We start from the raw sequence: 27,552 nt of genomic DNA on the forward strand, positions 1-27,552 counted from the left end.
ATAAATTGAAACTCAATCCAGACAAGACTGAGATGCTGTTAGTGAGCGATTTCTCTTATCAGATGGTGGATACTCAACCTGTCCTGGACGGGGTTACACTCCCCCTGAAGGAGCAGGTTCGTAGTCTGGGAGTTCTTTTAGATCCTTCATTGTCACTTGAGGCCCAGGTAGCCTCGGTGGCATGAAGTGCGTTCTATCAACTTCGGTTGGTAGCTCAGCTACGTCCCTATCTGGGCAGCGATGACCTCTTCAGTTATCCACACTCTGGTAACCTCAAGACTGGACTACTGCAATGCGCTCTACGTGGGGCTACCTTTGAAGACGGTTCGGAAACTGCAGCTCGTGCAAAACGCTGCGGCCCGATTGTTGACTAGGACCAAACGATCCGAACATATAACACCTGTTCTGGCCCGTTTGCACTGGCTGCCTATATGTTTCCGGGCCAGATTCAAAGTGTTGGTCTTGACCTATAAAGCCTTACACGGCGCAGGTCCACAATACCTGATGGAACGCCTCTCCCGATATGAACCTACCCGTACACTGCGTGCAACATCGAAGGCCCTCCTCCGGGTCCCGACTCATAGAGAGGCTCAGAGGATGACGACAAGATCTAGGGCCTTCTCAGTGGTGGCCCCCGAACTATGGAACAGTCTATCTGACGAGGTGCGCCTGGTGCCAACATTGCTTTCTTTTTGGCGCCGGGTTAAAACGTACCTCTTTTCCCAGGCATTTTAATATATTTTAGTATATTTATAACACTCTGGTATACTAAATTAATTGTGTAATATGTTTTTAGCTTTGAGAATTGTTATTATGTGTGTGGTAATTATTATGTGATTTTATCTTACTGTATTTTTATATTTATGTTGTTCACCGCCCAGAGAGCCGTTGGCTGTGGGCGGTATAGAAACTGAATAAATAATAATAATAATAATAATCTAACAGGTCAGGCACAGGTCGGAGGCTTAGAATGGCCCCTCACCAACCTGGCCACACTGCGATTCACACCCTCCCTACCAGACCCCCCCCCCCGGAGGTCTTTTGAAAGCAGTCGGAGGTCTTTCAACAGTAGTTAAGCTCATCTTCCTTCCACAGAGACTACCTGCTATTTTAAGCAACCCAGAATGTAATACCCCAGCCTTATAATTAAAACAATTAGCCCATGTAGAAGGATACCTGCCCTGGATGTGTATGGGGGCTGTTACTGAGCTCAATTGTGTGTGTGGGGGGCAATCTGTATGTATGTTGAACAACCAATATACAAGTAGAAAGATGCTCTCCATGCTAAAAATGCAGATTTGTGAGGGGCTTATAGCTCATTCATTAGAGCACTGTTCTTTAACCTTGGTTCCCAAGATGTTGTTGGATTACAACTCCCATCATCCCGAGACAGCATGGTCAGTGGTCAGGGAGTTGTAGTCAGTCATCATCTGGGGACCCAAGACTGAAGAACAGTGCATTAGAGAACATGCTTCATGTACAGGAGAGTAATTCTGTTTCCTATCCCCTTTTAAACCATCCAAGTTGGTGGGCATCACTACATGGGGCAGAAAATTCCCTATGTGCTGTGTAAAGATACCCTTCCTTTTTTCTGTCCTGAGTCAGCTAAAATGAATGGCCTCAGGTTGACACATCACTGAGAGAGCGAGGACAAACATCTTTTTAACCACTTTTGTCACACAATGCTTAATTTTATATGTTTCTGTCATATCCCTGGCCAGCCCTTACCTTTCCCCCCCTGTACTAAAAAGCCCCATACTTTGTTCCTCCAGCCCCCTGATCACATGGGCTGATGTTTTTTGCCTGTGTACAGTATTTCCTTTTGGATATACAACCGCCATCACTGTGCACCAAGGGTCAGCCACCAGTATCTCCTGCGGCACCCGCAAAAGGTCTCGGTAAACATCCCCTCAAAAATCCACAATGCAACAAATGTGTTCCTGCCTCTGTCTGCTCTTTTAGATGTGGCATCCATTTTGTGTTATGCCACACCTCGTATGGCAGCCATTTTGTGACTGGCACCCATGGCACTTCCTCAAAATTCCACATGTGCCCACTGGTCCAAAAAGGTTGGCAATCCCAGCACCACTGATAAAGGCATTATAATATTAGCAGGCCGGCATTGATGACAGCTGCTGCTCCTTCTCCATCAGGGATGGGGAAATCAGATGCTGTTGACCTTCTAACCCCATCTTCCCTGGCCATTGGCAATGCTGGCTGGGGCTGATGGGAGTTGGAGTTCAACAATACCTGGAGGGCCACAAATCCCCCCTTCTCCTTGATGGTGTCACTTTCCCTATGCTCAGGAAAGAGCAGGCAGCAGAAGAGGCAATCAATCCAAGGACTACTGTAGTACTAATGGTGTTAGGGGCTCCAGTCAGGGTTGGGAGAGGGTCCTCTGGTGAGCACTGGGATTCAGCTGCTGGCCACTGACATTGGTCCTTCTTCTAAAGGATGCAAGGGTTGTATCCTATTATATTTGTCCTACTCAGAGCAGTTATATTGCAATCATGAACATGACTAACTTGGGCCCATCAAGTCAAAATGTGTCCACTCCAGTTGTTGCCAACCTCGTGGTCTCCCTGATGGGAGTTGTAATCCAAAACACTGGGAGAGCGCCAAGTTGGCAAAGCCTAGACTACTCTACACTATCTCCGTTCATGTCTCATAAAGCCAGCCATCATTTATTTGTTTATTTTATATGTCATTAAAAAATACACTTATAAACAAACAATGAAACCACATATAAGAGCTGTGCTACAATCACGGGGCACTTAATTGTTCAGTTATCTACTCTGGAGGCATAAATCACAGCAATAGATAAGTTTAGATCAAGGATAGAAAACCTTCAGCTGTTGTGGTGGACTCTCTCATCCTTGACCACTGGGCCATGCTGGCTGGGGCTGATGGGAGTTGGAGTCCAACAACAGCTGGCCCAGCCCTGTTTTTGATCACAGGGTCTATCCTGTGGGGGTACACAACCTTTTTACCTTGTGCACTGTACTACATTACAGGGGCCAGACATTATTACCCATTTTTAATTTTGTTTAGTAGAAAAAGAAGGCCAAACAAGGGATGGATTGGTTCCATAAAGTAAGCCACAGACCTTAACTTACAAGATCTGAACAGGGTGGTTTATAACAGATGCTATTGGAGGTCGCTGATTCATAGGGTCTCCATAAGACATAATCAACTTGAAGGCACACAAAACATCCACATACACAAGGGGTCTGACCCCTCTCCACTCCCTCCCTGCACTACATAAACCCAAAATGAGTCTAGAAGGCATCAGATTTTTTGTTCAAAACATGCAAACAGTAATAGCTAAGGGGAGGGGGCTGATAATTATCAGTCTCACCGCTGGAGTGAAGGGGAAACTTAACCCTTTCCCCTCCTGCCGTGTCCCTGATAATTATTAACCCCCTTCAGATGATGCTATTTGGATTTATGTTATATTATTTTTTTATCACTCTTGTTCAGGGTTATCATACTTAGTTAAAACAAACATTAAGAAAAACAGAAAAAGTTGAAAATATTACATTTGTACTGTGATATGACATTATAACAGGGATAGAGAACCCCCAGGCCCCAGGGTTCAAATGTAAGCCTCCTGGACTCTGTATTTGAATTCTCTCTAAGCCATGCCCCTCAGTGGCCCTCCTTGAGTGCTTTTGCCTAGTTGGACTGTCAATGTATCTACCATAGAAAGATAAGAGTAAAGGGCTACAGCTATTGCACTTTTGCCTCTGGCCCCACCCACTATTCACATGCCCCCAGAAAGTTGCCCATGAAGGATGTGGCCCTTCAACTGGAAAACGTTCCTCACGCCCGCATTACAACATCACAAATTGTTTTAGATCTTATTAGGAATTCCTCATACAAAATTCTTTGCCATTTTAAAAAATGCATATTAAATGCAGGAAAGACATTTAACATGTCCAGTTCAGACCTAACTTTAGCGTGCAGTCCAAACACCTACAAAAAATGTTATTGCTGAATGCTATTATTTTATGATCAAAAAGGTTTTCTTCCCTCTTTTTATTTAAAGAGTCTGTTCCTGAAGAGTTCACACATTTAAGGGCTCTCTTTCTGGCAGTGTTTTTTTCTTTTATGTTTCCCCAGATCAGATTTAGAAATGAAGCGTTTCCCACACTCGGAGCACTCATAGGGCTTCTCACCCGTGTGGGTCCTTTCATGCCTGATAAGGGATGCTTTCTCAATGAATCTTTTCTCGCAGGTGGAACATTGGTATGGCTTCTCCCCTGTGTGGGTTCTCTGATGTTTAATAAGGTTTGCTTTCTGGCTGAAGCTTTTGTCGCAGTCTATGCACTGGTGGGGCTTCTCCCCTGTGTGAATCCTCTCATGCCTGGTGAGATGGCAACGCCGGGAGAGCAATTTACCACAGTGCGAGCACTTATACTGTTCCTCTCTCGTGTGGACAGCTTTCTCGTGGACAGCGAGGCTTGACTTTTGACAGAACCCTTTCCTGCAGTGTGAGCACTTATATGGTTTCTCTCCCATGTGCCCTACTTTGTGCTTCCTGAGATCAGAGCTGCAAAAGAAGCTCTTGGCACACTCTGAGCACTTGTAGGGCCGCTCCCCGAGATGCATCCTCTCATGGCGATTGAGGGATGCTTTCTCGCCGAAGTCCTTTCCACATCTCAAACACTTGTACGGCTTCTCTCCCGTATGGGTCCTCTCATGTGTGATGAGATTGGTTTTCTGGGCGAAGCTCTTCCCGCACTCCAAGCACTTGTACGGTTTCTCCCCTGTGTGGGTTTGCTCGTGCCTCAGGAGGTGGCAACGCCGAGACAGAGACAGCCCGCACTGTGAGCACTTGTAAGGCTTCTCGCCTGTGTGGATTCTCTGGTGAGAGACAAGGCGTGATTTCTGACTGAAGCTGCCCTTGCACTGTGAACACTGATATGGCTTCTCACTGGTGTGAATCCTCTTGTGGCTTGCAAGGTGAAGGGAGGAATGGAAGCTTCCCCCACACTCGGCACATTCGTGTGGGTTTGCCCCTGTGTGGGTTCGCTCGTGTTTAATGAGGTGTGTTTTCTCTCGAAAATGTTCCCAACAGTATTTGCAGCTATATATTTTTCTTCCCAGCAGCGTTCTTTGATCCTCAAGGATGCCACCATTCCAAGAGAGGTTTTTCTTATCGTCAGCATCTGGCTTTTCTCTCTTACCCTCACACATTCCGTCTTGAGAAGTGATATCACGCAAGCCTCTGTCACCTTCTATGCTCAGAGTAGTTTCTTTTGGGGTCTTCCTTGGGCAACTTTCTGCTCCCTGCACACTTTCAGGTGTTTCAAGAACTTGCAAAGTTTCCCCTTGGACTTTTTCTAGTGATATCGCTCTATCCTTTGGGACAAGTCCTTTTGGGGAAAGGGGCTTCTTGTGCCCATTACCTGATGAAACAAACAGAATGAAACATGAAACGAGAATCATGTCTTGAGTTATTTAAAGCTAACCCCCAGCCCAGGGGCCTGATATGATTCCTCCCCCCCCCAAGAAAAATGTTCTGACCCCTCAAGATCCCAGCGATACTGGCAGTGGTGGCAAAAAGGAGGGGAAATTATAAAGCAGACATGGCATTGGAGTGAGCAGAGGTTTAAATTCCTCTGCCCACCCCGGTACCCTGATGGGGATGCAAACTGCCCCTTTCCCAATCTTCAGATCAGTTGATGAAAGGGGAGGGGGAATAGTTCCCTTACTCAGCTGAGGGGGGGGACTATGTGCCTGTGTATATGTGGGGGGAGAAACAGCAATGGTGCCGCCCACCTTTGGCTACACCCAACAGTGGCATGCTGCCCCTAGAGGGTTGGTCAGTGGTGAATGCAGCCCTTGGAACAAAAAAGATTAGTAACTCCTGATTTAAAGCATTTTTACTCTGTCATTCTGCTGAAAAAGGCTCACAGAACAGCTTACAAATATCAGGTTCAGCCCTCAGGCCTACCACCGAAATGGCACGACATAAAAGGAAATAGGGAGGATGGAGGAGGAGGCGAAAAGCACAAGGTTGAAGCCTTGTTTAGATGTCTAGGTTTTGTCTTTGTTTCATTGCCAAAGATTATAATTTCTCCTACTTCTTTACTGCTTCTGCTGTTGTTTTTGTGCAAGTTCTTGTTGGTATTTGAGGGTGCTGGCTTTCACGTTATTTTAATGTCAAGTTTCATCAGGCAAAGTGGGCTGGTGTCCACGAAAGCTTACACCATATCACATTTGTTAGACATTAAGGTGCCACAAGACTCGGTGTGTGTGTGTTCATTGTTATTTCAACATTACTGTAAGTCTTGTACATTTTGAATTGAAAATGTGGCACAATTTTTTTAATACTGATACTTCAGTAGTCATTACTATAGCCAAATACTTTTTTTAAAGTGACAATATGAATACGATGACATAATTTTCCTAAGGCTGCCGTCCTGTGCACACTTGCTAGGAAGTCAATCCCCTTGAAGGCACTGGGTCATACTGTCTGAGAGGCTGGTTGCACAGCTGCAGTCCCAGGCAAAGGAACATAGGAGGCTGTCTCACACCTAGTGAAACCTTTGGTCCATCCAGCACAGTGTTGTCTACACAGACTGGTAACAGCTCTCCAGAGTTTCAGGAAAGGGGTTTTTCCCAGCTGCCTTACCTGGAGATGCCGGGAATTGAACCTTGGACCTTCTGTGTGCAAGGCAGATGCTCTACCGTTGAGCTACAGCCCTTTCCCAAATGCTTCTACAGAAGTATGGAGAAGAAGAGAGAGTTACAAACTTGTACCAGCCAGATTTGTGGGGGTGGAAACATCCCAAGTGGATGTGAACATGGATCTGAGCATCGAGCAGGGTGACAGCCTAGATGCTACACACAAGGTCCCTTTGAATTCCAAAAGGCTATGAGTCCAGAAATTTTTCAATGACTCCATCAGCCAGGATGAACTTAAATTTTTTCTACAGTTACATATCACCTTTGTGATTTAAAGTAACAGCTGATGACCCAATAGAAATCAATAAATGTAGAAACCAGAGGATTAAGAACAGCCCCCAAAGCAACCACTTTAACCCCACAGGTGCCCAAAGCAATTCATTTTGCTGGGAATCACAAGATGGGAGAATGCTGTTGAACTCGGGTCCTGCACTCAACACCAGGCAAGAACTCAACTTAGAATATGGTACCAGCATCACTTAGCTTCAGTGAATGAAACTCTTCTGAGCATTCCATCCTCAAAGCTCTATAAGTGCCACCCTGGAAAACAGCATCATTACAGTTTTGTCAGAACAGCTAATGAGGACAGAAGCAAAAACATTTTGACACGCACACACACAGGAGGATTGTAATCAGCAAGGTCAGAGAGAAATGAAATGGAAGCAGTACAGATTGTGACAATTCAGTTAGAGCCAGAACAAGGTTTGGCAGAAAGGTGAATTTTGGGAATGGCCATAGCTCAGAGGTAGAGGATCTTCATTTGCATGCAGAAGACTGCAGGTTCCATCCCCAGCATCTCTAGGAAGGGCTGGGAGTGTCCCTTGTCTGAAAACCTGGAGAGCTGCTGCCAGTCAGTGTGGATAATACCAAACATCCTATGCCCACCTTTGTCCTTACCTAACAAACCAGCCTCCCCATCACCCTCTTCAGCTTCCAGGCAGAACTGCATTTGCACCATGCCTGATGGATCCTGTTCCAGTTTAGGCTCCAAGACCTGGAAAAAGAAGCCAGCAACACATTCAGAGCAGAAGAACATCAGAAACATCTTGGAGGCTCAGGCCTGAGGTCCATGCAGCCCAGCATCCTATTGGGGCAAACCAGACACCTCCAGGAAACCACACAAACAGGATACAAAGACAATAGTCCTTTCCCTGGTTTGCTCCACCCGCATCTGGTATTCAGATAGTATACTGCCTCTGAACGTGGAGGCTCCATTTAGCTACCTCGGCTAATAGCGAGTGGAACCTGCAACAAAATGTTGCAGTGTTCAGGTGCCCTTTTCCAGGATACTCCATTCCATTCCCCCTCCCACCTGGATTTCTGTTTCCCCTTCCAGATGTCAGTGAGCATTCTGTGGCCACTGAGCATACTCAGCCCTTTTTGGATATTGCACCCACCAAATCCTTCTTGCAGTTCTGCAAAACTTCAGGTTGCCCCAAACCTGCTAATACCTCCCTCTTGCATGTGGGTGGTGCCATTTTGTCTGTATTTATTTATTAAATTTATCCCCTGTCCTTCCTCCCAAAAGGAGCCCTGGGCGATATCAGCCAGGGGTGATGAACCTCAGGCCCAGGGCACAAATGCAGCCCTCTGGGCCTCTCTGTCTGACCCTCAGAATTCTCCCTAGTCCACCCCCCTCTCTCCCCACCCTCAACCTTTCCTGTTTTTGTCTTCATGCTCAGAAAACCTTTGTATGAAATCCTGGATAGCGGCTGCCAGTCAGATCATGCAGACCATACTGAGCTAGATGGGCCAACAGCCTGACTCAGTCTAGGGCAGCTCCCTATCTTCCTCCCACCCTTTCAAGGAGGATGCGGCACTTTTACCTTTCCACTCTGCCTCTGCAAGAAGCCCTCTGCCAGGGCCACCGCCTGGGCGCAGGTCTCCGGACCACGATCTCTGACCCAGTCCTGCATTTTCTGCGGCAGAACGGTCAGGAACTGCTCCAAGATCACCAGCTCCAGGACCTGCTCCTTGGTGCGTCGCTCTGGCTTCAGCCACTGATGGCAAAGTCGCCAGAGCTGCTTGCAAACCTCTCGGGGGCCCTCGGCCTCTCGGTAGCGGAACTGCCTGAAGCGCCGGCACCACAGCTCCAAGCGGATGGCATCCTCATCTGGCATCTCGTCTTTCACTCTCACCGAAGCACCCTGGCTTCCGTGAGTCCCAGGAGCTTCTCCGGCGAGGCTTGGCAAGTGTTGGGTCGCACGTTCCCCTACAGACCACCAATTGGCATCAGCTCCTGCCTTGAAGGGGGCCTGAAATGCCTTCGTGTCTGGAGACCTGGGCAGCTTTGGATCCTTCCAACCCAAGTTGGGAGACTGCAGCGTTCGCAGAACCTCTTGCCATTGCATCTCCCAGGTCTCTTGCAGCTCCTCAGCTGGCTCCTCTTTCACAGTGACCCCAGCCAGAAACTCCCCAATATGTCCAACTTGGACAACATGTGGCTCTCCTCCTCCTTGGGCCTCAAGCCCTTCTGCCGATTCAGGCTCTGCCGTGTCCCACTCCTTCATTGCTAGCCTGGAATGGAGGGGGGAGAGATCAGTGTGTTTGTAAGTGCTAAGACAGGGATGGGTAACATAAGAAGACAGGAAAAGATGTGCTGGATCAGTGGCCCATCTAGTCCAGCATTCTGTTCTCAAAAGTGGCCAACCAGATGCTGGTGGGAAGCCCACAAGCAGGACCTGAGCACAACAGCACTCTCCCCTCCTGCGGTTTCCAGCAACGGGAATTCAGAGGCATATTGGCTTCAACAGTACAGACAGAATATAGCCATTGTGGCTAGTAGCCATAGATAGCCTTATCCTCCATGCATATGTCTAATCTTCTTTCCAAGCCATCCAAATTAGTGGCCCTCACTTCTTCCTTTTTCAGGCTAAGGGCCACATCTCCTTTTTGGCAACATCCCAGGGGCCACGTGCCAGTGATGGGCAGAGCCAGAAACAAAAGTGGGCGGAACAATGAAATTAAATGTTACCTTTGTACACTAGGCTAGTTTCTATACAAACTCACCCACCCGTCTCTGCCCTTCATCCAAGTAAGCAAGAGGCATTATCAGAGCTCAAGGACACTATTCCAGCCAGGCAAAAACACTCAACGGGGATGTGAAGTATAGTTTGTACATCGCGTGAAGTATTCATTTCCCTCTGTTTGGCACTTGTAGTGTAGTGGTTAGAGTGCTGGACTACGACCTGAGAGACCAGGGTTCAAATCCCCACACAGCCATGAAGCTCACTGGGTGATCTTGGGCCAGTCACTGCCTCTCAGCCTCAGAGGAAGGCAATGGTAAACCCCCTCTGAATACTGCTTACCATGAAAGCCCTATTCATAGGGTTGCCATAATTCAGGATCAACTTGAAGGCAGTCCATTTCCATTTCCTATTTGGCACTGGGTAGGCCTTATCTTGGGTACTGCATCCAGTTCTGGACACCACACTTTAAGAAGGATGATGAAGACAAACTGGAATGGGTTCAGAGGGCAACGAGGATGATTAGGGGACTAGAAACAAAGCCCTATGAGGAGAGACTGAAAGAATTGGGCATGTTTAGTCTTGAGAAGACTGAAGGGAGACATGATAGTACTCTTCAAGTAACTGTACTTGAAAGGCTGTCATACAGAAAAGGGCCAGGATCTCTTCTCAGTCATCCCAGAGGCAGGACATGAAATAATGAGCTCAAGTTACAGGATGCCAGATTTTGGTGAACATCAGGAAAAACGTCCAAAGAGGGATATGACAATGGAACCAATTACCTAGGGAGGCAGTGGGCTCTCCAGCACTGGAGGCATTCAAGAGGTAGTTGGACAGCCACCTGTTGGGGATGCTTTAATTTGGATTCCTGCATTGAGCATTCTTGGTTAAAGAGGAGTAACTCTTGAGTCCATGCAGAGTGCCACCCCCTCCCATTTTATTTATTTTATTATTTATTTGTTTATTTACAGGTACTGTAAAGCGCCCAGACAGCTTCGGCTATGGAGCGGTATATAAATAAATAAATATTTATTATTTGATTTATATCCTGCCCTTCCTCCTGGCAGGAGCCCAGGGCGGCAAACAAAAGCACTAAAAACTTTAAAACATCATAAAAACAAACTTTAAAACACATTAAAACAAAAACATCTTTAAAAACATTTCTTAAAAAAGCTTTCAAAATACCTTCTAAAATTAAAAACATTTTTAAAAAGAAGGTTTAAGAACATATTAAAAAGCAATTCCAACAAAGACGCAGACAGGTTTTAACTAAATCAACTCAGCCATCTTATTCTAAATAGGGAGTAATGACTCCGACATGGGGCTTGGGGACATAAGAGCCCCTCCGGATGGCCACAGGCCCATCTCATCCACTGTCCCTTTTCAGAGACAGGTGACCCTGGTTTCCAGGGAGCCTTCCTTCACTACTTTGTAGGTGGTGTTCAGAAGTATACTGCCTCTGAACTTGGAGGCTCTAGCGATTTATCCTGGCTCACAGCCATGGATACCCTCCCCATCTGTGAATTAGACGAATCCTCCCCCTTTGATAGCCAGCTAAACCAGCGCCCCTTGCCTTATCTTGTGGCAGTGAGTTCTGCAAGCCCACTTCTGCATCGCGGGAAGAGGACTGCATTTTCTTTTGCCTCTCCCGAATCTACTCTCCCTTTGGAAACCAGTTACTTCCCACCACCTACCATAGGATCCCCTGCCAGAATTGCTACACACCTCAGTTTTCAGCACCAAGAGAATCACTGTCCGTCCGTGGGTTTCGAACTTCTGGAAGCAAAGAAAGGTCCTGTTGCAAAAACAAAGAAACTCAGCGAAATCTCTCTTATATTAAACGCCCAGTATTCATCAGGAGATTTCATGCAATGACTCCCTCCTTGAGAAGTTACATCTCCTTTTTAAAAGCTGCCTCTCTAATCCAGCTGCTGTTGAGGTTCAAACAGGAAGGAATAACATTTCCTCCAGTCTACACACACATTGCCTTTGGCAGATTTTTTCTTCCTCACCTTTTTCCTTTCTAGGAATCGGAACTCTCTCAACTTAACCCTTGCAGCTCATATCCTATGTACAGACGCTGCATGCACACATAGAAACATAGGACACTGCTGGTTTATACCAAATCAGCCCATTGGGTACATCTAGCTCAGTACTGTATACACTGACTGGCAGCAACTCTCCAGCGTTTCAGGCAGGGAGTATCTCGCAGCCTTACCTGGAGGTGCTGGGGATTGAACTTGGGATCTTTTGCATGCAAAGCTTTGTCACTGAGCTATGACCCCTTCCCCAAACCATAAATTTAAAGCACATCCTGCCCCCATATCCAAGGAACTGTAGTTTACCCCTCACAGTGCTATAATTCACAGCACCCTTAACATAAAAATATAAAAAGAGCATGCTGAATCAGACCAATGGCCCATCTAGGCACAGAATCATAGAATAGGAGTTGGAAGGAGCCTATAAGAAGATTGAGTCCAACCCACTGATCAATACAGGAATCAAAGTTAAAGCACACTCAAGAGAATAGAATAATAGAATAGTACAGCAATGTTTATTCTAGACATACCTAGACACATTTTGTGCAGTGCCAAAAGCAATTGTGCAATGTGAAATAAGGTTTTGTGCAGTTGGGCGTATGGGAGCTAATAAGGAGTTAGGTAGTTTTAAAAAAAGAAATAGATGTGAAAAGATAAAAAGAAATAGAAAATGAAGATGAAATACTGGTTCCTTTCAAATTTTCATAACTCTATATTAATAGTAGATCCTCCGTGGCGCAGAGTGGTAAGCGGCGGTAACGCAGCCGAAGCTCTGCTCACGGCTGGAGTTCGATTCTAACGGAAGGAGGAAGTTGAATCTCTGGTAAAAGAGGTCGAGGTCCACTCAGCCTTCCATCCATCCGTGGTCGGTAAAATGAGTACCCGGCATATGCTGGGGGGGTAAAGAAAGGCCGGGGAAGGAACTGGCAATCCCACCCCATATATACAGTCTGCCTAGTAAACGTCGCAAGACGTCACCCTAAGAGTTGGAAACGACTCGCACTATAAGTGCAGGGACACCTTTACCTTTATATTAATAGTATATTATGGGACTAACTATTTGACAACTCAAAGGCATTCATTGATTCATACTGAACTCTACTTAAAAGTATGCAGGTATACAGATGTTACATACCAGTACAAAACAAACACAGAACTTAATTGTTGGTGGGGGCACACACATACGCAGTAGGTGTTGCATTAGTAGTATATTCTTGATGTTCATCAGCAGGTTCCGATGAGAACAGAGCTGCAAATATGGTGGTGGCAGGTGGTACATGAAGTACATCAGCTAGCAGAGCCGCTGTAGGTAGTTATTGAACTGTTGGATGCAGCTACCCAGGACTGTGTGGAGCTGATTTTGCACCAGCAATCTTGGACTGGTTCAGAGTTGTACAACGATTAACTTAGGAAAAGGAGCTCTTAGGTTTAAAGGATATACAAAGGATTAGCAACTAAAGTAGCTGAATGGAACATACAGGTTAAAAGAAAGCAATAAAACAATTTTTCCGCTGTGTCCCTGTCTAAACATCCCTACAAACACAAACTTTGTGCTTGTCATAGCCAGCAACGAACTCTTTCCAAAGGCAAACTAATGCAGTTTAGTGTTTAGCAGTCTCCATCCACTGTGGTTCGCTGCAGGCCTTGAAGTGCCTCCTTCCTGCTTAGCCCTTCAGTAGGCCTGGCAGCACAGTTAGTTCCCTCTCCTTCAACAAGGAGCCCCCCAACTCTTCTTTCAGCGCTTTGTGCAGGCTCCTTGTCCTTCCTTCTCCAACCCTGCTGTTTCCTTTTCTCAATTATAAGAGCAGCTGCAGCATAGGGCAAGTCTCTGTTGTGTCATACTACCGTTCCCAGGATTCCTTGAGCCTTGTTCCTGTTTGCCAGTATTGGTTTTGTCCTTCACCTATCTCGTAGAGCTAACCCTTGAGGAAGATTCATATCCCATGGCTAGACTTCTACAAAGTTCAGTTCAGCTGAAGGCAACATCTCAGAGAGACTCCCAAACTGAGACAACGCGTCCCTCTCGTCCTCCCTCCGCTAGGCCCAACAGGCTGCAAGGCTTAATACAGACTGAACAAGGTAAGCATAAGATCCCCAAACAAACTGAAGGACAGACAGATATACTGATATTGATACGTTTGTGTCCTGGGCCTTATTCCAGACAGTGTTGTAAATAATACATGGGTTAAAGGCAACAACTATTATTATTGTTGTTGTTGTTGTTGTTTAATTGGTATTATTTAATTAATTGGTATACCGCTTCATACTTCAAAAGAAGCCTCTAACTGGTTTACAGTGTTATAAAAAAATAAAACAATATTGCACATTTAAAATACAAAACATTTGAAAAGATCGTCTTAAATAGTAACATCTTAACATTAACATTAAACATCATACAAACAAAATTACACATTTAAGACAATACAAATCATCTTAAAAGATCATCTTAAACATCAGTGCAACCTAAAATAACTAACATAATAGATCACAATCACGACTATTTATTTATTTATTATTTTATTTATAACCCACCCTTCCTCTCAGCAGGAGCCCAGGGCAGCAAACAAAAGCACTAAAAACAGTTTAAAACATCATAAAAACAGACTTTAAAATACATTAAAACAAAACATCTTTAAAGACTATAAGATAAAAACACGAATATACCACAAAGACAAACAACAAAGACAAGTATGCAGGTTTTGAACAGTCGTTTTGTGAAGGTCCTCTATGAACCCCATAGACAAAGAACAATCCAAGAATGTCCTCAACGCCAGAACAGGTGGAGGATGACAATGTGTATGTTACAACGGCTGGGCTGTGAAGGCGGATGAAGGCTGCAGCAGATAAAAGACTTTCAATGGTTGTGGTATCCATGCCATTGGATCAAAGCCTTTAAATGCATGGTGTGTATGCAGCCTGAAAAAGTCCCCAAATGCTGCAGCCTTTCCTCATAGGGGAGTTGCTCGATCCCCTGATCATTTTGGATAATGCAGTATATTGATTAGGACTGCAGCTCAGTGGAAGAGAATCTGCTTTGCATGCAGAAGGTCCCAGGTTCAATTCCTGGCATCTCCAGGGAGGGCTGCGAGTGCCCCTTGCCTGAGACTCTGCAGAACCCTCCAGATAGGTCTGAGAAAAACTCCAATCTGAAACCCAGTCATGACCAATCAGTGTAGACAACACTGAGTTCAAATGGGTTGTTGCGGAATACTTCTGCAAATAAACACCAGTGTGGAGGGGTCCCTTTTCTACTCAGAAGTATTATTATTATTGTTGTTGTTGTCGTTTATTAGATTTATATTCCGCCCTTCCAATAGGAGCCCAGGGCAGCAAGTAGGTCCCATTGAATTCAATGTCATTGATTTTGATGATACGCTCTGTCCTAATTTTGTTAATAATCTTGAAAGTAGAATAAAAGGCTGGCATAGAAATGCCAGAGAAATGCCAGACATCCAAGCTGGATTTAGAAAGGGAAGAGGCACCAGAGATCCATATCGCAAACATACGTTGGATAATGAAACGGACCAAGGAATTTCAAAAGGAAATGACCCTGTGCTTTATAGATTACAGCAAAGCCTTTGATTGCGTAGATCAGTGTTCTTCAACTTTGGGTTCCCAGATGTTGTTGGACTACAGATCCCATGATCCGTTGACCAGTGGCTAAATTGGCTGTGGATGATGGGAGCTGTAGTCCAAAAACATCTGGGGACCCAAGGTTGAAGAACAGTGGTGTAGAACATGAAAAACTATGGAATGCTTTAAAAGAAATGGGAGTGCCACAGCATCTCATTGTCCTGATGTGCAACCTATACTCTGGACAAGAGGCTACTGTAAAAACAGAACATGGAGAAACTGATTGGCTCTGCATCAGAAAGGGTGTGAGACGGGTGTATTTTATCACCCTATTTGTTTAATCTATACGCAGAACATATCATACAGAAAGCGGGATTGGACCAAGATGAAGGAGGTGTGAAAACTGGAGGGAGAAATATCAATAATTTTAGATATGCAGATGATACCATACTACTAGCAGAAACCAGTAATGATTTGAAATGAATGCTGATGAAAGTTAAAGAGGAAAGCACAAAAGCAGGACTACAGCTGAAAGTCAAGAAGACTACAGTAAAGATAACAGAAGATTTATGTAACTTTAAAGTTGACAAGGACATCGAACTTGTCAAGGATTATCAATACCTTGGCACAGTCATTAACCAAAATGGAGACAATAGTCAAGAAATCAGAAGAAAGCTAGGACTGGGGAGGGTAGCTATGAGAGAACTAGAAAAGGTCCTCAAATGCAAAGATGTATCAGTGAAGACTAAAGTCAGGATCATTCAGACCATGGTATTCCCAATCTCTATGTATGGATGTGAAAGTTGGACAGTGAAAAAAGCGGGTAAGAGAAAAACCAACTCATTTGAAATGTGGTGTTGGAGGAGAGCTTTGTGCATGCCATGGACTGCGAAAAAGACAAATAATTGGGTATTAAACCAGAACTATCACTGGAAGCTAAAATGACAAAACTGAGGTTATCATACTTTGGACACATCATGAGAAGACATGATTCATTAGAAAAGACAATAATGCTGGGAAAAACAGCAGGGAGTAGAAAAAGAGGAAGGCCAAACAAAAGATGGATTGATTCCATAAAGGAAGCCACAGACCTGAACTTACAAGATCTGAACAGGGTGGTTCATGCTGCTGAAGGTCGCTGATTCAAAGGGTCACCATAAGTGGTAATTGACTTGAAGGCACATAACAACAACAAATAAATATTTCAAATATTTTAATTAGATTAGATCCTGGTAAGTGCAAAACAGATTTCAGGTTAGGAACCTAGGAAGCTGCCTTAGGAACTGAGTCAGACTTTGGTCCATCTAGCTCAGTATTGTCTACACTTAATAGCAGCAGCTCTTGGGTTTCAGACAGGAGACGTTCCCAGCCCTATGTGGAGATGCCAGGAATTGAAGCTGGGATCTTCGGCATCCAAGGCAAATGCTCTTCCCCTAACCTAAAGCTTTTCCCCAAAACGCTTACACCAAAGTGTGAAGAAGAATAGAGAGTTGCAAAATTGTATCAGCCAGATGTTTTTGGGGTGAGAACATCCCAACTGGATTTGAACATGGATCTGAGTGGTGAGCAGGTGGCTGGACTAGATAATCTTCAAGGTGCCTTCCATCTCTGGTATTCTGTGATTCTGTCCCAGAATTTTTTAAGGCAGCTTCCTGTGTTCCTAGGGTTGCCAGGCTCAGGGCCTGAGAATGCTTCTGTATCTTTAAGAGAAGAGAAAATTCAACCAAGTGCAGGTTTTCTTGCAACACTACAGTGGGGAAAACCACAAGGTAACCTTGTGGTTTTTCCCATTTCAACCACAGCCACTGAGCGCCTGTGACTTTTTCTCAAGGGGTTAAGCACACAGAGCTCGCGTGCCTAGAGAGGTCCAGATATGTGGGTAAGTAAGGGGGGTTGTGGGTGGAAAGGGTAAGTCTCCTTCCTGTCCTGCACCCTTCCTTTCTCGGGGAGAAACTGCCTTTTGTATGTTTCTTCATCTTTGGAGCAATCTAGGGGGGCTGCAGATTCCCAGAAGTTGAGCTGAAAAAAGGCTTGCAAGGGGAAGGTGAGTTACAGCCTGAGGCGGATGCTGGAAGAGAGGGAAGGGGGAAAGGGAGAAAGAAGGGGGGGGGAGGAAGGATTAGTATTGAATGGGGGGAATTGTGGAGGTTTCAGAGGATGATCTAAAGGCAGACACGACACAGTTCTGTGTGAGGGTTTCAGACGCAATCCTAAGCACGCTTTTCCTGGGAGTAAATCCCACTGAACTCAGTGGAGTTTACTTCTGAGTAGGCATGGAAAGACCATTATCAATGCACGCACACACACAATGTGGGGGAAAGGGGAGAGTTTTTTTGTTTCCCCCCCCCCATAAAGTGTATGTGTGTGATTTATTTATTGTAATATTTACAGCCCACCTTTCCTCCAAGGAGCTCAAGCTTTTCCCCCTTCCCATTTCATCCTCAACACCCCTGTGGTAGGTCAGGCTAAAGAGATGGTGACTTGCCCTAAGTCGCTGGGTGAACTCGGTGTCAGAGTGGGGACTGGAACCCTGGTGTCCCAGGTTTTTGTCTGCTGCTCTAACTGATCAGATCCTCAGAAACCTAATGGGGACAATGGTTTGACATGGACTAGTAGTGGAATAGGGGCTATCCTTAGTAAACAGTTTTACAGAGTAATCCGTGTACACAGAGTTCTCATGCCTAGAGAGGTCCAGGTGTGTGTGTGTGTGTGTGTGGACAGATCTTTACAGAGTAATCCATGTACACAGAGCTCTCATGCCTAGAGAGGGTATGTGTGGGGGGGGATAGATCTGGTCCTACTGGTAGATCTTGAAGTGGTTTGCAGATTAGCACCAAGGATTTCAGATTCTCAACTAACAGTGGCAACAACAAAACCACCACCCCCCACATCCTAAAGTATGCAGCTGAAATGAAGAAACCTTGGGATAAACAGAAGTTGACTTTTGTGTGGAGCTCTCTTGGTTCATAACAAATTGTTGGGCTCAAAATTACTTAATTCTAAGTGTGTGTCTTGCAGCAGGATCCAGTTGGTGGATTTTAGGGTTTAAGAATAAAACAAAGCATAATAATAAATAATAATAATAATATTTAATTTGTTTGTCGCCTATCTGGCAATTAGCCACTCTAGGCGACGTACATTAAAATGAGATAAAATACAACAATACAACAATATCAAATACAACAATACAACGATATCAAATGCAGTCATAATTAATAACAATAGATAAAAATACTGGACAGTCATCAATACATATAAAAGCACTTATATTAGCAGCATATGATAGATGGTAAAATCATAAATCATAAAGATTTACCCTTCCCAAGGACCTCAAAGGCCTGTTCAAAAGCATGCTTGATGTGTCTATTTTGAAGGGAATCCTGTTATGGCCAATGGTTTTTTACTTCCAGGTTACAGTACAATTCTAACCATGTCTACTCAGAAGTAAGTCCTACTAAATTCAGTGGGGCTTACTGACAGGTAAGTGGGGTTAGGATTGCAGCCTAATTAGTGGGTGAAGGATTGCAGCTAGGCAGCTTACAAAAATATTAAAACATAGATAAAAACAGGATGCAACAAATATAAACATCTAATATATGTTATAAGTGGCGGCTAGTGTTCTCTTACCTGATGGGGCTGCTTTGAGTCCCAACTCCCAAGAGGTCACGTAAGTGAGGCCAGTGGTTGTTTTCTCCTCATCTTCATCACTTGCACAGAAACAGTGGATGCTTAAGCATGTTGTATAAATACTTAAATATTTTGGCCACCAGTATAATTTAGAGGTAATGTAATCTGCTATCCTATTTGCAATTATCTGGGAGTAAGTCCCATTGAACTCATTGGGACTTATTTCCACGTAGACATGTATGTAGGATTGTAGTATCAGAGATTTATGACTCGGAGGTAAACAGAAAATGACATATTAAAAGTAAACCAGAATCAATTTTACCCCCTCTCCTGCAATTAGAAATACAGTCTCATTTCTATGTGTTGCAACAAATAATAAAAGTTACTTGTGGAACCTTAAAGACTATCCAATCAGATTAATACATAACTCAGTCACTCCCCATTGCATCAACATTCGCTGAAAATTATATGTCTTGTAAGTTCTATGTCTGACGGTGCGTTCCGTGCAGTCAGAGCTGAACATGCAGTCTTATACACGTACCCTTTAACTCAATGAGACTTAACTCTCAGTATACATGTATTTATTTATTTATGTATTCGACTTATTAGTCGCTTATCTGGCTGAATTGTCAGCCACTCTAAGCGACGTACAAAGCAGAACATGTAAACATCAAAACATTAAGAGACTAACAATAAAAACTAACAATAACATAAAAGCAACAATTTACAGTTGGTTGTAAACTCTCTGAATGCATTAAGTGGTATATAAAAATGCTAATATACTGGTCTGTTCCGCTATTTAAAAGAAAGGTATAGGTGTGTAACAAGTCACTATATCGATTAAGGGTCCCCAGCATACCAGCATTGCACTCCACTAGAATATATTACATCAGTGGTCCCCAAACCTTTCCCCCCCACAAACCACTTGAAAATTGCTAATGGTTTTGGCGGACCACTTAATGATTTTTCTGTCTGTTGTAGCAATTTCGATGCACTACGCTAGATTCTATATGACTTCTAATTGTATTTTTACGGCTTCTTTTATTTCTTACATTTATTTCTTACATTCAAATGGTAATGCAATAAAATACAATATAAGAAAGAAAAGAAACAAAAAATGCAATGAACAGTTAGTATGAGTATTTAATGTGGATATGCCATGGGCTACCTGAATGAAGCTCACGGGATCTCTCTCCCTTCGGAAGCACTCTCTAGGTCAGGGGTAGAGAACCTCGGGCTGTTCTGATGCTGCTAAACCATGACTCCCATCAGCCCCAGCAAGCAATGGCCAGGGATGATGGGAGCTGTAGTTCAGCAACATCTGGTGGTAGAGTACCTGCTTTGTATGCAGAAGGCCCCAGTTTCAACCCCCAGCATCTCCAAGTAGGCCCGGGAATATCCCTTGCCCCAAATCTGGAGAGCCACTGCCAGTCAGTGCAGACAGTACTGAGCTAGGTGGACCCAAAGGTCTAACTCTGTATAAGGCAGCTTCCTGTGATCCTTACACCCCCCTTCCAAAGGAAAGAATGAAAAAGAGAAAAGAGGGGGTAAAATAAAAATTGCAACAATGAATCAAACCTTAAAAGCAATCACTATTTTTTTTAAAATAGTCTCTACCAACTGTTATAGGAAGGACAACAATTAGTTATGAGTATAGGTAATTCAATTCTTCATGTAAAAGCTAATGGGAAGTGATTCATAAATGAAATAAACCATCTTCAGTTATTGTCTAGGGTCTTGCTGCGGGTCTTAGACCCCTTACTGTTTTGGGAGCCAGATCCCAGCAGGGTCCCTATGTCTCCACTGTCCTATGAGCCAATCAGCATGAAAAGGGAGTGTGTTAGCTGCTGAGAAGAATCTTCTAACTTGCTTCCGTTTCCTGCTGATTGGAGCCAAGCAGAGTGAAAGGAGTTCTTGTTAGTTCCTATTTCAAAAAGCCAAGTTGGGAAGAGTGAGTATTCTGTAAGTGCAGAATAAAAGACACTGAATATTGATGACAGCATCCCATTTACATCATCAAGCAGTTTGGTAGCAGTAGGAGATAAACGTGTAGACACAGAATCCAGTAATTCAAGCAATATCTCTGACAGTGAGAAAGGACAGTCAAATGGTGACAATAATAGAGAAACAGAAAGCAGTATTCAAACCTGACCAGATTATTCTATAATCTTAGAAGGTTGTATAATTTTAGCAGGGGGCATGGCTGTGACTATCATGAAGGGACTCTGCACTTTTGAATATGCCACTGCACTACTGAATTCATCATCATCACATTGCATCTATCAATCCTGAGTTTATTTTCCAGCTTGGGTGACACAGCCAGGGACAAAAAAATGGCAGAAAGTAACCTGCTTGGACGGGGACCGAGAGCGAACCAAATGGAAAGAAACCCTCATGGCTTCCAAGGGGGGATTTCAACTGGGGCACCTCCGCCACAACACAAGGGGCTGCGACAGCACAAGGCAACTCGAGAGCAGGAAAAGGACCTGAAATCGGTGCCGTCTCCTTATTCTGTGTGGAGACCATCACGGTTATTTGAACCTGTGTCCAAGGAGGAGAGGAACGAATTTCAGGCTACCTACCAACTAGGAAAAGAAGCCAGCCAGTTGCCCAGAGGAGGGTGCACGATTGCAACACGGGCGTTGCCATCTCTTGGTGGGGAAATGCAAGAGGCCTACAGAGGTTTGGAAAATTCCAGGATGTTGAAGGGACAGATTCCGGATGAGGAGGACCCCGATTGCTTGGAGATCCATCGCCAGCACTTCAGGCATTTCTGCTATCAGGAGATTGAAGGGCCCCGGCGGGTCCTGAGCCAACTCCGGGAACTTTGCCGCCAGTGGCTAATGCCAGAGAGGCACACCAAGGAGCAGATTGTGGACCTGGTGATCCTGGAGCAGTTCCTGACCATCTTGCCCCTGGAGATGCAGATCTGGGTCTGCAAAGGTGGTCCTGCCACCTGTGCCCATGCTCTGGCCCTAGCTGAAAGTTTCCTCTTGAAGCTGCAAGAGGCTGAGAGCCGCGAACAAAAGGTAGACATTATTGTTTAAATGGACAATTGTGACAGGGCCGGAGTAATGGATAACTCAGGTGAATTACCTGGATAACCTCCAGGTCATTTTGGGTAAGCCACGCCCACCTGCCGTACACCTGACATCAGGTGTGGGGAGATAAAGTTAAGTCTGTGACAAAAAAAGGAGTTTGCAGGCATCGCTGATCTGTGGCACCTGCAAAGCCCTTTACAAGGTGCTTTGAAGTCCCAACTATCAGCTAATTGTCGGGGCTTCAAAGCACAGCGCAGATGTCTCTGCAAGCATAAAGAATCAGCTGATTTGATGACCTAACCCCCCTTGCTACATTTGAGCATACCTTCTATAAACACCAACATTCTGGATACATATTTGGACATTTGGATGGCGTTGTTGTTGTATGTGCCTTCAAGTCGATTACGACTTATGGCGACCCTATGAATCAGTGACCTCCAAGAGCATCTGTCATGAACCACCCTGTTCAGATCTTGTAAGTTCAGGTCTGTGGCTTCCTTTATGGAATCAATCCATCTCTTGTTTGGCCTTCCTCTTTTTCTACTCTGTTCTGTTTTTCCAAGCATTATTGTCTTTTCTAGTGAATCATATCTTGTCATTATGTGTCCAAAGTATGATAATCTCAGTTTCATCATTATAGCTTCTAGTGACAATTCTAGTTTAATTTGTTCTAACACACAATTATTTGTCTTTTTCGCAGTCCATGGTATGCGCAAAGCTCTCCTCCACACCACATTTCAAATGAGTTCCGTTTTCTCTTATCCGCCTTTTTCACTGTCCAACTTTCACATCCATACATAGAGATCAGGAATACCATGGTCTGAATGATCCTGACTTTGGTGTTCAGTGATACATCTTTGCATTTGAGGACCTTTTCTAGTTCTCTCACAGCTGCCCTCCCCAGTCCTAGCCTTCTTCTGATTTCTTGACTGTCTCCATTTTGATTAATGACTGTGCCGAGGTACTGATAATCCTTGACAAGTTCAATGTCCTCGTTGTCAACTGTAAAGTTACATAGATCTTCTGTTGTCATTACTTTAGTCTTTCTGACGTTCGGCTGCAGTCTTGCTTTTGTGCTTTCCTCTTTAACTTTCATCAGCATATCTGTAAACTAAATAGATGTAGAGATGTTTAAATCTTCTGTTGATGTGAGCTGACATCTCCCCCCCCTTAATGTAATTGCGGTTACAAAATCAATTTTAAAAACAATCAGCTGATTGTTGGTACTTGAAGAGAGCCCTGCATAGCCAAAGCCCTGAGAATGAGCTGCGCTATGTGGTTCTCTTTTAGGATCAGCAGTTACAATGACCTCCTCCTAACATAGATGACGTTTGCCTGCAGTCATTATGAAATCAGATGATGTCCCACCCACCTGTCAAAGTTGCCCTGCCGGGTGGGATACTGTTCTGGTCTTATGACCAGATCCAGTTCCTCGCTGCTGAGATACTTTGTTAATATCAGTTTCAAAAGGGGAACACCTGGGAATGACCTCATGGACAATGGGCAACCGCTACAAAGGGAAGCAAGCTCCAGTTTGGCCTGGCAGAAATGTAACAGTTGGATCAGGGGTTGGGAGACATCTGATTGGCCTCTGTGGCCAACAGGCTGCTTAGGAGTGAGATAGTATGACCCAACAACACTCTTCTTATGTTCTTAGACTCGCAGCGTGCCCCAAGGTCAGACCGCAACACGCCTGTCCCTGTTGCTCCTTCTAATTACAAATTCAGGTGGTGAGTGCCAAGAGAAATGGAGCCCAAGCGAGGCACTGAGAAAAAAGGAGGTTTTGGCATGCTCACCAGAGAGCCCCGATTGCAAAAGGACAGAATTTAAAAACATTCACAAAGGAAGCAAAAAACCACACACATCCCAAGGAGCCCAATGAGGACTGGTGTGTTGTTGTCTGTCAGTTGGAAAAGAAAGATGGAAAACCTTGAGGGGTGGGTGCATGGAATACCCTGCTGGAGCTCCTTATGTCACAGCAGTGTTAGCCAACCTGGTGCTCTCCAGATGTTTGCCACCCTGGCTAGGCCTGATGGGAGGTGAAGTCCAAAAACATCTGGAGGGCACTAGTTTGGCAACCCCTGGCTTACAGTGTCCTGGTGGGAGGTGCATAGCTGGCTGGCAGGAACCTGGCTCAACCACGAGCACTTCTGCTGGGAGATGAGGATACACAGAAACCTTTTGTTGCAGGCCCACTCGTGACATTCCAGTCAGCAGTTGGAAGGATAACATCCTGGCAGTTTTATTGGGACCCAGGCCACAGCATTTTCACCCATCCTTTCTCTGAAGAGCTCAGGGCAGCATTTCTTCCTTAACACTCCACCCAACAACCCTGTGAGATAGGTAGGCTGAGATAGACTGGGCTATGGTCACTCAGTGTGCCTGATGGGATTTGAAACCTGTTTTGGGCCTCACACCCTAGCCCAGCATTCCTTAGCCTGGCGCGCCCCCCCCCAGTTGTTGTTGGCCTCCTACTCCCATCAGTCCCAGCCAGCATGGCTAACGGTCAGGGATGATGGGAGTTGTAGTCCAGCAACATCTTTGGTGGTTCACAGGTTCCTCATCCCTCCCTTATAGCACCTGGAGATGGCCCTTGCCCTCTCTCAGAATTGGCTTTGTTTTTCAAAAAAATTATATCCCATAAGTCTTCCATCATAGAACATACAGAGGGGTACACAGGGGGTCCCAGGCAGATTTCTCTCACCAGGCCCAGACCTCTTTAATTTCGGCTGCATCCTGTGCCTTCACAGGATGAAGGGCTGTAGCTCAGAGGTAGGGCATCTGCTTTGTATGTGGAAGGTCCCAGGTTCAATCTCCAGCATCTCCAGGTGCAGCTGGGAATGTCCTGCATCTGAAACCTTGGTGAGCTACTGCCAGACAGTGTAGACCAGCCTTTCCCAACCAGTGTGCCTCCAGGTGTTGTTGGGCCACAACTCCCATCAGCCTCAGCCAGCATTGCCAATGGTCAGGAAAGATGGGAATTGTGGTCCAACAACATCTGGAGGTACACTGGTTGGGAAAGGCTGGTGTAGACAATACTGAGCTAGATGGACCAATGGTCTGACTTAATATAAGGCAGCTTCCTATGTTCAGGCGGCAGGAAGGAACATGGGAAGGTGCCTCATGATGAGTCAGATGCAGCACTCCCATCAAGCTCAATATTGTCTACAGGAGGGGAGGGAACCTTTTTTCAGCCCAAAGGCCACTTTCCCTTCTGGGCAACCTTCCAGGGGCCACGTGCAGGTTCTGGCCAGGGCCAGAGACAAAAGTGGGTAAAGCAACACATGTAAATTTTACCTTTGTACAGCAGGCTAATTTTTACACATAGATTAACACACACCTCTCTATTTTCTGCCCAGGCTGGTGTGCTTAGGGTTGCCAGGCTCAGGGCCTGAGACTGATCCTGTATCTTTAGGAGAAGAGAAAGTCAGCCAACTGCAGGTGTTCTGGCAACCCTGTAATGGGAAAAACCACAAGGTGGAATTCTCCCCTCCCCCTGCACAACTTTGAAAGATACAGAAGACCTGTTGGTTGCCAGGCCCGGCCTCCAAGAGGTCTTCTGTATCTTTAAAAGTTGTGCAGGGGGAAGGGAGAATTCCACCTTGTGGTTTTTCCCATTACAGGGTTGCAAGAACACCTGCACTTGGCTGACTTTCTCTTCTCCTAAAGATACAGAAGCATTCTCAGGCCCTGAGCCTGGCAATCCTAGGTGTGCTGGAGGTTTGCAGCCTGGGAAGGGCCACACAGAGGGCCACATTTGATCCTTGGGGTCTGAGGTTCCTCATCCCTACTCTACACTGACTGGCAGCAGCTCTCAGACAGAGGTCCTTCCCAGCCCTATCTGGAAATGCCGGGGACTGAACTTGGGGCCTGCTGCATCCAAAACGTGTGCTCTCATACTGAAATGGTAACCTTTAATTCAGCCCTTGACTAACAGTGCCACTTGTATTTCAGGTGTCCGGACTCCTGGCAGAGGCAGTTGTTAATTCCCCTGCATCTGATCAGGATGCATCAGACACCGTGGAGATGGAGCTCTCCACGGAGGGCGAAGAGGATGAGGATGAGGAGGAAGCTGTTTTGCTGGGTAAGGCTGAGGTCCTGAGCACAGATGTGAAAATAGGTTCTGAAGGGAGTTCTGTTTCATGCAGCACAGTTAAATGACAAAATCCACTGCCACCGGATGGAGCGATGACCACCAGCATAGATGGCTGTTGCACAAATTGAACTGAGGGAGAGGAGAAAATGGAGCCTCCAGAGGCAATAAATCTGTGAATATAGGACCCCTGTGGAGCAAACAACGAGGGAGGGCTGTTGCCCTCATGTCCTGCTTGACGCCTTCTCAGAAGCAGCTGGTGGATCCTTTCATTGTATCCAACGAAGTCGTTGCATGAGCGGAATGTCTCACACAACTTAACTTTCCCCCCTTCTTGCGTTTCTGCCCCTCCCCTGTACCACCCAAAATCTGCTCTGGGGGTTCTACCAACTCTCTGGAGCAGATTTGGGGCATATCTGCAGGGGACATATTGTGGGGGTCAGGGAAGTTCTGTTGTGTGAACGGGACTTGTTCCACTTGCACAACGACTGCATTGGATTCAGCTGAAGAAGCTGGATGGGGTAGGCCTCTGTCTTATCCAACAGAGCCCCTCTGATGGAAGACTGAAAGGGCACCATGAAAGATGAAGGGAACATGAGGAGGGCCATGAATGGCTGCTTCCCTTCAAAAAGTTGCCAAGAAGCAGAAACTCTGCCTCTTTCTCTCAGTTAGCCTTTGGTGCTATTTATTAATGAAATTATTTACAGGCTGCCTTTTGGGGCACAGCCTGCCCCATATGGTTTCAGATCTCATTGAGACACGTTAGAGCCACTGCTATTTAAATGAACGTTTAAAAATACAGGCCAGTGAAAATAAAATTAAAAGTTACCCAAAAAAAAGTTTTAGAAAACAAACCATGGGGGTCGTCCAGTAAGGACTGGGCATGCTCAGTAAACACTGAAAGTTGTACCTTACTAAGTTCTACTCAGAGCAGGTTCAGAGGAAGGCAATCCCATGGTGCTGCCTGCCCATGCCTGTCTGATGCTACCTACGTGTGTCAAGTATTGAAACATTCAAGAAGGATGCAGACAAACTGAAACAGGTTCAGAGGAAGGCAACGAGGATGATCAGGGGACTGGAAACAAAGCCCTATGAGGAGAGACTGAAAGAACTGGGCATGTTTAGCCTGGAGAAGAGAAGACTGATGGGAGATAGGATAGCATTCGATAGGATAGCATTCTTCAAGTACTTGAAAGGTTGCCACACAGACGAGGGCCAGGATCTCGATCATCCCACAGTGCAGGACATAGAATAATGGGCTCAAGTTACAGGATGCCAGATTTTAAGTGAACATCAATAAAAAATTCCTAACTGTAAGAGTGGTATGACAGTGGAACCAATTATCTAAGGAGGTGGTTGGCTCTCCAACACTGGAGGCTTTCAAGAGGCAGCTGGACAGCCATCTGTTGGGTTAAGTTGGATTCCTGCATTGCGCAGTGAGTTGGACTCGCTGGCCTTATAGGCCCCTTCCAACTCTATTATTCTGTTATTCTAGACCCATTGAAATTAATGAACCTAAG

General features: G+C 45.3%; 2 protein-coding genes across 4 annotated transcripts in view; one reads left to right on the forward strand and one right to left on the reverse strand.

Annotated features, from left to right (window-relative positions):
• Positions 1-2,720: 2,720 nt before the first annotated feature.
• On the reverse strand, positions 2,721-13,530 carry LOC133381093 (zinc finger protein ZFP2-like). 3 transcript variants are annotated; one of them, XM_061619641.1, is made up of 5 exons: positions 12,834-13,530; positions 11,385-11,454; positions 8,520-9,210; positions 7,591-7,687; positions 2,721-5,411 (listed from the first exon to the last, which is right to left on the reverse strand). In XM_061619641.1, exons 3-5 carry the CDS (start codon positions 9,201-9,203, stop codon positions 4,075-4,077), a joined length of 2,118 nt encoding a protein of 705 aa, XP_061475625.1. In that variant the 5' UTR covers positions 9,204-9,210; positions 11,385-11,454; positions 12,834-13,530; the 3' UTR covers positions 2,721-4,074. The 3 variants fall into 3 exon arrangements, with proteins under 3 accessions (XP_061475625.1, XP_061475627.1, XP_061475628.1); XM_061619643.1 differs by lacking the exon at positions 12,834-13,530 and adding an exon at positions 12,229-12,247; XM_061619644.1 differs by lacking the exons at positions 11,385-11,454; positions 12,834-13,530 and adding an exon at positions 10,002-10,071.
• Positions 13,531-17,157: 3,627 nt separating this feature from the next.
• The window catches only part of LOC133378875 (uncharacterized), a 30,851-nt gene continuing 20,456 nt past the window's right edge, over positions 17,158-27,552 (forward strand). Inside the window, exons 1-3 of the mRNA XM_061613489.1 lie at positions 17,158-17,315; positions 21,204-21,927; positions 25,894-26,023. Of these exons, the coding sequence (XP_061469473.1) occupies positions 21,232-21,927; positions 25,894-26,023 (826 nt within the window). The 5' untranslated portion in view covers positions 17,158-17,315; positions 21,204-21,231. The remainder of the gene's footprint in view (positions 17,316-21,203; positions 21,928-25,893; positions 26,024-27,552) is intronic.

This window comes from Rhineura floridana, chromosome 3 (assembly GCF_030035675.1).
Source record: "Rhineura floridana isolate rRhiFlo1 chromosome 3, rRhiFlo1.hap2, whole genome shotgun sequence".
In the NCBI taxonomy this organism is placed as follows: Eukaryota; Metazoa; Chordata; class Lepidosauria; order Squamata; family Rhineuridae; genus Rhineura; species Rhineura floridana.

What these genes read in the sequence shown, in the direction of transcription:
- LOC133381093 (XM_061619641.1), bottom strand. Translation starts at nt 9,203, where the DNA reads ATGAAGGAGTGGGACACGGCAGAGCCTGAATCGGCAGAAGGGCTTGAG. An exon ending in TGCAGAGGCAGAGTGGAAAG is followed by an intron (nt 7,688 to 8,519) that starts GTAAAAGTGCCG and finishes TTCTTTTTCCAG; the next exon opens with GTCTTGGAGCCTAAACTGGA. An exon ending in TGGGGAGGCTGGTTTGTTAG is followed by an intron (nt 5,412 to 7,590) that starts GTAAGGACAAAG and finishes TTGTTTCATCAG; the next exon opens with GTAATGGGCACAAGAAGCCC.